A 10,000-nucleotide genomic window follows, 5' to 3' on the forward strand; every position below is an offset into this window, starting at 1 on the left:
TGAGAAACCGGCGGGACACGTAGCAAGAACTACAGTACTGTAACTACATAGCTGCGGCGCGCGACTCTGAGGCTGCTGTTATCGTACCCTGGCAACCTACCCCTTAACAGTGCGTCTGATTTCGTGTATAACATGAGACGCGTGTGATTCGTGTATAGTATGTTCCTGTATAATAATATTCGTATATAATAAATTCAAGTATAATATGATTCGTGTATAATATGATGTGAAATCGGACACACTTTTGACTGGTAGGTTGCCTGGTTACGATAATGACAACCTCAGAGTCATGCGCCGCGACTATAGTAATATCAATTAGCGCCATGAAGCGTGATTAGAAAGGATATAAATGCCACAATATTCCCCTTTGATTCCTGCGCTAGAACAGTGTAATATTAATTCACGCACTGCCAGTCGAGATGTGCCGGGCTCTTCAGAACAAATATATATAAAACAAGCTCGTCACCGATGCATCACTTGATGGGTACAGTTTCCTTTGTATTATTATTATTATTTTTATTATTATTATTATTATTATTATTATTATTATTATTATTACTGTATGATTCTTCAGGAGTAATGATCTCTGCTGTTAAGTTTCCTTGATTAGATGCTTTTATCAATCACTTTATACTTGGCGTTGGAGAGACATTGTCCGAAGCAAACACATGAGTATACCTAAGCATCACTTAGCTTCTTTAATTTCTCGAGTGGCTCTGCCATGGTTATATGGCACCCATATTTTTCTACCATTATCCCAGTCATAATTACTGATATTTTTCCCAGCTGAATAGAGTAATTGTCTATTCATAATAAGCCTGGTTAGCATGTCTTCTCCACCAACCCATTAAAGACCAACCATGATTAGACTTGAAGAATGTGCTTTTCTCTCTGGCACAAGGTGAAATACACCAGTATTAATAAAGTAATATTTGCCCCCCAAAATGTAAAAATGCATTTTATTATACCAGATTTGGCTACAGCCGGTGTATCAATCACGATTTAAAGAACATCATGATTATGTTTAGAAAATACACTGTTCCCTTTAGATCACCCTGTCTATCTATAGGCAGACGCCCCGAAATGGATGACCATAAACAAATGGCCTCAATGTCACCATGTTCTCCGCCATCTGGCTGCCCTATCTCCCACTCACACACTCTCTCATACACCTCTCCAACACATCCCTCCATTCATCCTCGGTCTCCCCCTCTCCAAAACATCCCTCCATACATCTTTGGTCTCCCCCTCCCAACCCATCCCTCTACCTCACTCACACTCTTCTTGTCAGCCTCTCATTCTCCATCCTTTCTACACGGCCAAACCACCTAAGGGTAATATTCTAAATGCTTTCTAACACATTGACACCAAAATTATGGCTCTTCTTTATTTCCTCTTTTCCCTGCTGTCTCTCCACGTAGCTTCCCATGCTCCTCTGACATAATTCATTTCCACTGCTCTTACTCTTGACTTTTATCCCTCCAAGTAGGTACACGCTGCACAACCATGTGACAGAGTAGGGATTACAGTCCTGTCGCGCAGTTTTTTTGTTTTTGTTTTTCTAACAAGCGCACCTACTCTTTATCAACACCTTCAGTGAAGCAGCAACCTTTCTTCCCTGCTTCACCGTTTCATGCACTTCACCCTCTGAAGTTCCGTTCTTACTCGTCACACGACCTACATATATGAAAGCATTCACACTCACCATCACTTGATCATTCACCCTGACTATGTATTCCCTACTTCCTTCCTCATGTATTCCCTACTTTACTCATAGTTACGTTCACTTTTAAATTTCGTTTTTAGTTACATTCAACTTTACATTTCGTTTTAACACACACTTCCAAACTCATTCACCAAGCCTTGTAACTCCCCTTACATCTTACTTAACAACACAGAACCAATAGCAAACAACACGCGCAGCATCCAAGCCTTAGTTTCTCTCGACTATGGACATTTCAACATCCACTATTTTACTTTTTTTTTTTTTTTTTTTTTTTTTTTACAATCCATATGTACTGTACAGTAAATAACCGCGGAGACATGGGACATCTCTGTTTCAGTCCAATATTTATATGAAAGAACTCACTCAGTTCACTTTCCATGCACTGCGGCCCTTAAGCCCTTGTACGTACTCTTGACAGCATTCAGCTGTTTCCCATCTACTCCGCGAAATTCAGCATTTTCCCCATTCCCTGCTTACTTACATTGCCTTATGTTTCCTTATCTATGAAAGCAGCATACAACTTCTTTACCATCTCTAAATACTTATTTCACTACCGGTAACCACCTTAAAACGAATATCTGATCTACACATCCTCACGTCTTGCTAATGCCCCTCACTTTCATTGACAGTGTTTGCCATTGTTGTTACCACAATAAAACATATGTCTTTTTCAGTAATCAATAGATAAACTATGTACTGAAACTATTTTTCTTTTTAATTTGCATATTGACAATGGTTCCTTCACGTTCATGTAGAGTCTGCCATTGCTCCCATTCTGGAACAAATTAGTTGATTTAATATCTCAAAGTTAGTCTTAGTTTAAAGGATTTTGGGCGTATACTATAAAAGAAAAAGGAATAGGCCTATGCATTTTTCCTTTCTTTGGTATAAGGACTTCACTGATACAGGTAATAATACATATCAAAAATATAACAATCTGACGGAACACTCGTGCTTGTAAGTTCAAGGAAATTCAAATAATCACTGGACACAGACAGAGGCAGCCCAACGAGTGGCAGTACGATAGCCAGGCCAAGGTGATCTTGTATAAACATGATTAATGACATCACTTTGTAGTTAAGTTTAATCAGTACGATAAACACATTAATATGGGTTCCTAAATGACAACAGAGGGAACAGTGGGAAGAGTGAAAGTTTTTTTTCATTCCTTGCCAGACGCCATGTATCCCAAACGGGGTGGTCAAGGGCTTAGAGTTAACTGTTTTACAGGGAGGCGCACTAATCCTCCACCAACCCCACTTGACACGTAGGGAAAACGTTATGTCAACAGCATCTGGTGTTCCCAGGCGGTCACCCATCCAAGTACTAACCAGACCCAACGTTGCTTAACTTCGCTGATCGGACGGGAAGCGGTGTACTCAACGTGGTATGGCCGTTGGCACTAATGAAAGTTAATGGGTTAAAATAAAACCTGTGCCACGTGTTAGAGAAGGGGGGGAAAAGAAGACACACCCGCACTTCCCCAGCCTGCCGCAAATATCTTCATCTTTGCTATTACGTGAAAAGATAAATTAGCCACTACGGTACCTATCCAGCTGAAAAAGCGACATTAACTACCGTTTCTCTCACTTTTCTGCTTTCTTTTATTTATTTATTTATTTATTTCTGGAAATCGTTCCCAACTTTCAGCTGTTCAGAAATATCTCAAGAAAATGGGGTGTATCGTTGCTTTCCAGTTTCCTTAAGGATCCATAAAACCTGCTAATATCTCCTCTCTCTCTCTCTCTCTCTATCTCTCCACAACCAAATCCCCTAACCCATCTGATTAATTTCTAATCACCCACAAACTCCTGTTCAACACACAAATACCCCAAATGTAACAAACAACCTAGCCTACCATATTCCCTAAATCAGAATTCTCTAACATCCAAAATCCTCTATGATATCTGCCAGGCTCTCTCAGGGGTAGACTTAGGAACGACAATGTCTCTGAGTCACTTATTTTAACGAGAAAAATGTCACTCATCATAATCGCACCCCTGTGAGCCTCATACCGCACTGCCAAAGCAGTCTGCATGCTCATACTGTAATACTAAATCTCTCATGTGAATATCGTGCTTATACCCACCTGATGTATAGAAAAACTATATACATCGTGTACGTCACAAAAAATGACTCAAAAAACAAATAAATTAACACAAATGTGAATAATTTTTCAGCTTGCAAGTATCCTACAACAGGTCCAGCACTCTCTCTGTAGTAAGCACTCTCTCTCTCTCTCTCTCTCTCTCTCTCTCTCTCTCTCTCTCTCTCTCTCCTTGCCAAAGACTTTGAATTCGAGCAGCTGGTATGATATACTGGTATGGTATTTAATGGTATTTACTCATTTTTTTTTTAAGTATTATTCCTATCTTACTAAACTGAACTAATCTGCTATTTTTAACCCACAACAATATTCCCTAACCAGTTTTCCATCTTTACCACAGACTCGCCGTACTTCGAGCAGCCCATCCAGAATGTGACTGCTCAGGTGGGACGCACTGCCAAGCTCACCTGTGTTGTCGAAAACCTGGGACACTACAAGGTCAGTTCTCGTTCTTGTTAGCTCCTTTAGTCCAATAAGGTACTTTCGTTTTTATTCTTTCTGCCTTTATACGACTGTATGCAGTTTAGGAGCGATTTCTCGTAGAACAAGGATTAATGACGTGTACCGTACGAGTACAATTGGCTCCATTTGTAAACACTACAAAGGGGTGTGTCGGTGGTCTCATGTGGCACCAGTGCATTTGTTTATATCTCACGTCTACCATGGTCTGACTACCATAATGAAGTTGTTTCAATACAGTAGCTATAACGAAGACGTAAATAAATACACCACTGTCACATTTAACCTACAACACACCACCTCTGTTATATTTAAGAGTCGAGGCGCCTGTACACACGCTCAAAAAAGTCTCTGCCCTCTAACGGCACATATCATTCTGAAACATGGACGTAGCATTGTGAAATATGGGGCAGTCTGTGATTATGTGAAAACAGTATCTTTGGTAATTATTTGAACTTGAAATTGAAAAAAAAAAAAAAAAATCACATACTAGGTGGTATATGTTTTGAGTCACCAGACTTATAGATTCATGTGTGTCTGCAGAACTCGCTCATTTTCACAACCATCGTACGCTAAGGGGCAGAGGCATTTTTGATCGTGTGTACACGCAGCAAAAAATCTATCGTTACAGGGGGTCCGATGTGTTTCATACTGAACAACCCGGCTGTCTCGCTAGGGTTGGTAAGCCTGTGGGTGAGTTGCCAAATATCCTAGGACGAGGTAGAAATATGCATGGGAGAAGCAATAGATATAGCTTATAATAAATATGCAACAAACACACGCAGGGATACCAATGGAGGAGGCTGTTATCAAAAACCTTCATTCGTGTGTCATTTTATATCGCGCAGAAGGTGTAACGATAATTTTTTTGTTGTGTGTACATCTGACCCATTTGGCTTCAGGTATCTCTCCTAAACATACGTCACTGTATTAAAGCGATTAACGCTCAACCGCTAAATGTTTCACTGCAAAAATGTTCTATGTTGTTGAGAACTTGAAACACTAAACGGTTAAATCTCATCCTTCTTCATGTTCCGTCTCGAAACGTTCCACTGATTACGTTCTGTACTTTCTGCGACCTACAAACGCTATAGGGTCAGGCCAGACCTCGTCCTTCTTAATGGTCCACAAACAGATCCTTTTTCTGTTTCACCTCTACCTGCTTCACCGTTCCTTGCTGCACTTTACATTGCTCCACCCTTAGTTGTTTAACATTTCAATGTTCCATTATTATATATCATGCCCTTCTATCAACTATTCCACCCTGCGCCCTCAACTATTCAACCTCGCACCCTCAGTTGTTTCACCCTGCACCCTTACCTGTTTCATCCTGCACTCTTACCTGTTCCACTCTGCACACTTGTTCCACTGTGCACCCTCAACTATTCAACCTTGCACCCTCCACTGTTCTACCCTGCACCCTTAAGTGTTCCACTCTGCACCCTTACCTGTTCCACTCTGCACTCTTACCTGTTCCACCGTGCACTCTTCCTTGTTCCACCCTGCACTCTTCCCTGTTCCACCCTGCACCCTTACCTGTTCCACCCTGCACCCTTACCTGTTCCACCCTGCACCCTTACTTGTTCCACCCTGCACCCTTACTTGTTCCACTCCGCACCCTCAATTGTTCCACCCTGCACCCTCAACTGTTCCACCCTGCACCCTCAACTGTTCATCCTGCACTCTCAACTGTTCATCCTGCACTCTCAACTGTTCCACCCTACACCCTCATCTGTTCCAACCTGCACCATCAACTGTTCCACTCTGCACCCTCAACTGTTCCACCTTGCACTCTCAACTACCCAACCCTGCACCCTCAACTATTCCACCCTGCACCTTCAACGACTCCATCCTGCACCCTTCACTACACCGCCCTGCACCCTCGATTATTCCACGCTCCACCCTAATCTACCTCGCCCAGCACTTCATACACGAAGAGGTAGGGAAGCCCCAATTTTCGACGGCCTACAGTTATCATTTGCTTAGTCTGCACCCTCATAAAAAGAGAGTAATCCGTAATGATATACAATGGCCAGACATGTTCTATTCTTCTTATGCACTTCAAAATTATCGTCTAAATTTTGGTATTTGCCTTCACATATGCCATTTAAGTTGTAACCTCTTGATTCCGATGACAGACTGTTCATTTCGTGCTAGCTGCCCTCAGGTGATTCTCGTCAGTTTATGAGAGATTTTCGAAATGATTTTGTTAGATCTAGCTTCGTTTAATCCATTAATAATTACACAAGAGCACTTTCCGAAGCTGAATAAAAGTGTTAGGTGCATGAAAAAGAAATGTCATTGAATCGATAGGGTTAACTTTTAAGCACACAGCCTTGTGACCCTAATATTTTTGCATCCTACATCCAAAGTGTTTCTCTTTCGTTAACTGCTATGATTATAGGAAATGTTGCTGGCTGACTCTACGACTTACGTACACAGTTTATCCACTCCAGTCCGGTGGCACATTCCTTTAGTATACTTTTGATAACACCAGACAGTTTTATGGTGCTTAACAGAACACTCACAGTAAACGGGTGAAAGCCATCCAAGTCTAATAACATTTCCTGAGCTGCATAAAAATGTTTGGAGAGAGAAAGAACAAAAAGCAAAAGCCAAAAGATACGTCTCGGGGTGAGGGGTAAGTCCATCTGAAACAGCAGCACTACAAACGGTAATAATATTGTCAGAAAGCACTTAAATTGAATGATGGTAAAACTGAAAAGAATAAAAAATAAGCAGTCCCATAAAATCGATCAATGCAGAAAATGTGAAGAGTGTCGACAGTCCGTGATTATTTCCACGCTATATTCCAAGTTCGTGATCCTCCTTTCTTTTAGTGTATTCAACGCTTGTCTGCTTGGATTTCTCCCAGCCTGGCAAAATGAACTGTTTTCAGTTAAAAAACAAAGTATGCTTATCCGTGGCAAAAAATGAGGTAACTGAAATGCTTTTAAAACCACTGAATGTTTCCCATAGCTGAATAGAACTGTCTTGTGTTAACTTTAATATAATATGTACTTTCATTCAAAGTCACAAAAAGTATACTCCTCTTCTACGATGACGAATTTCTTATTACGGACAAATTATTTCAGTCATCTCTTAGGAAGGACCGCTGGTAGGGTAGAGATTATGGAAGGCTACATCTAACCCCACTAGTTCGAAACGTTTATCCATAGATGAATAAAATCGTTTTGAAATAGTAAGAGTACAAAATCATCACCGGAATGAAAGAATTAACATAAGAAGAACATGAACCTTCATCCTTTGGCTGCAAAACGTTTCCCCGAGTTGCAAATAGACATTTGGAGACTAAATAATAAAACAAAATGAAATAAAATAAAGTGACATCTCAATGGATAACTGGTACTGCAAGGCAGGAAAGTAAATGGATATAGGAAGATTTTAAAATCAGAAAATGTAAGCATAACAAATGACAACGGTAAATGCATACAGAAGGAATGCTAACGTTGTAATTGCAGAATGAAAGGTTAAAAATGCAAAAAGGAATGTTTTAAATGAAATTTACTGTGTAAACATAGTGAAAGGCTTTGCGTACAAACTGGAAAGCTATAATGAAAAAAAGAATGATGAAAATGAAAGTCTTTAAATCCAAAATGGAAGACTGTTAATGCAAAAGAGAGTATTTACGTGCAAACAAGGGACAGTGTTGATATAACAGTGAAGAATGTAAAGTGAAAAGATTTCCAAGAACAAGAGGAAGAATGTTAATGAAAAACAATGTCATATCCACGCAAAAGAAAAGTAAAAAATGTATAATGGAGAGTTGTACATGCAGCCTGATAAAGGCTAATATCAAGTCACGCCACATGCAACACAAAGAGGAAAGAGCCTGATGACATATGCAGATGCTAAAGGTCACACAGACACACTGCAAGCGCGCGCGCACGCACACACACACACACACACACACACACACACACACACACACACACACACACACACACACACACACACACACACGTATAGATTTTCTAACGCGCTATACTCTTTTCATCATTACCTGGCCCATATTTTCGTCCTTGTCCAACTTACCGGTATTTCATGCAGCTCAATGGCAGTATGAAAATACGACGGCTGCAACTGCTGCCCATAATACCTAATAGTGGACAGTATCATATTCTAGTATTTATGTACTGTACTTCTATAACTCAGCATTACAGATGGAGATAAGGCAAATTCAGGTGACGTTAAAGGATATAAAGTATAACATACAGAGGCTCCTTTACACTGACTTTCAGGTACTCTTATCACTTCCGCAGTTTCATATCTTTAGCTCATCAACAAATGCTGTGAATAAAGGCTACTTGAAGGATTCATGAAAGCAGACTGTTCCTCTTCAACCCTTATGAACCACACCACTGGCCTAACCTACCAGCTGCTGGGACGTAATAGTACAGTAATGAAGAACTGATCAAATGGACCAAAGTGTATTATCTCGCTGTGGTGCCAAACTGATTCAGGACATTCATTTCGTTAAAACAATTTTCACTGCTTCCCTGTATGGCCATCCGTCATTTAATTAAAAACCTGCTAATGCTATTACACCAAACCAGAGCAACCTACCCTAATTACGTAAGTGGCAGCGTGTGGGTGTGAGTAGTCATCTAGTGGCATGTACCTGAACTAACGACACACACACACACACACACACACACACACACACACACACACACACACACACACACACACACGAGAGAGAGAGAGAGAGAGAGAGAGAGAGAGAGAGAGAGGGGGGGGGGTAGACCAGTAAACACTTGCCTATTACATACCCTTAACTCTGCCTTGTGTGCTGTGTAGGGGCAGTGTGTATGTGTGCGTATCAAGCAGATCATGAGGAAACTTGAAAGGCAAACCTTCACGATCAGCTTACTTTGGCTAAACTGGGGATCGCACACTGAAGGGAGGCTGGTAGTGGAGTCACAGTAGGGCTGAATGTGGAACAGGATCTGGAGTAAGACGTAGGTTAGCACTGAGACAATGTTACGGCTAAATATCTACCCACCCATTTTAAGTCTTTAATATGTTTGTTAAGTCTCACTGTTATTGATATTTTTAGTTGTTTAATACTATTCTTTTATATTTCCAGTCAATTTTTACATCATCCTGTTCTCAGCATCACTTTTTTTTTTTTTTTTAATTCTGCTATGATATTTTCACTTCACAACCCGCGTTTTGTTGATGGATATGTCATGTAGTTTTTGTTACTGCCTCCTAAATCACAGTTTATCAGCATCTTCTCACATCAGCTAATAACTACATTATCGCCTCATTTGATAAACACTTAATCTCACACAATTTCGCTAACTATTCTTATTTTTCTTCTTTATGTTCATTTTTCCATCACCAATTTCATATTTATCAACTCTGTATCTAAGTATTAATCATCAGATTTTCACGAACTACAAAACTTTTCATTTCGTTAAGGCACGCCCATGTTATTCGTATGCTTTACACCGTGCTATCGGCCATATGCACTTCTGCACCGATCTAGCCTTTACCTTGTTATATTCTCAGTACTTTTCGTTTCAGGAATATATCACTTTTCTATCACACCCCTTCATAGTCGCAAATCTTCTTGAAGGCCAGATCGGTTCTTGTCAGTCATTCACATACGGTAGTCAATAAAACATTACAAATGCTGGTAATGTTACTTAAGTTCTTGTCACCCATGGCTATACAATCAT

General features: G+C 40.3%; 1 protein-coding gene and 1 non-coding gene across 2 annotated transcripts in view; one reads left to right on the plus strand and one right to left on the minus strand.

Moving 5' to 3' along the window:
• Positions 1-10,000, plus strand: part of LOC145396564 (protein amalgam-like) — a 97,742-nt gene that overhangs the window by 8,308 nt on the left and 79,434 nt on the right. The window contains exon 2 of the mRNA XM_080269939.1: positions 4,174-4,271. Within this exon, the coding sequence (XP_080126065.1) occupies positions 4,174-4,271 (98 nt within the window). The remainder of the gene's footprint in view (positions 1-4,173; positions 4,272-10,000) is intronic.
• On the minus strand, positions 3,009-3,127 carry LOC145396631 (5S ribosomal RNA). Its single transcript, XR_013896793.1, has one exon. It is a non-coding gene; the product is annotated as a 5S ribosomal RNA (ribosomal RNA).

The sequence above is a fragment of the Coenobita brevimanus genome, chromosome 38, assembly GCF_032717465.1.
Source record: "Coenobita brevimanus isolate Jiangsu-jjx chromosome 38, ASM3271746v2, whole genome shotgun sequence".
NCBI classification, from domain to species: Eukaryota; Metazoa; Arthropoda; class Malacostraca; order Decapoda; family Coenobitidae; genus Coenobita; species Coenobita brevimanus.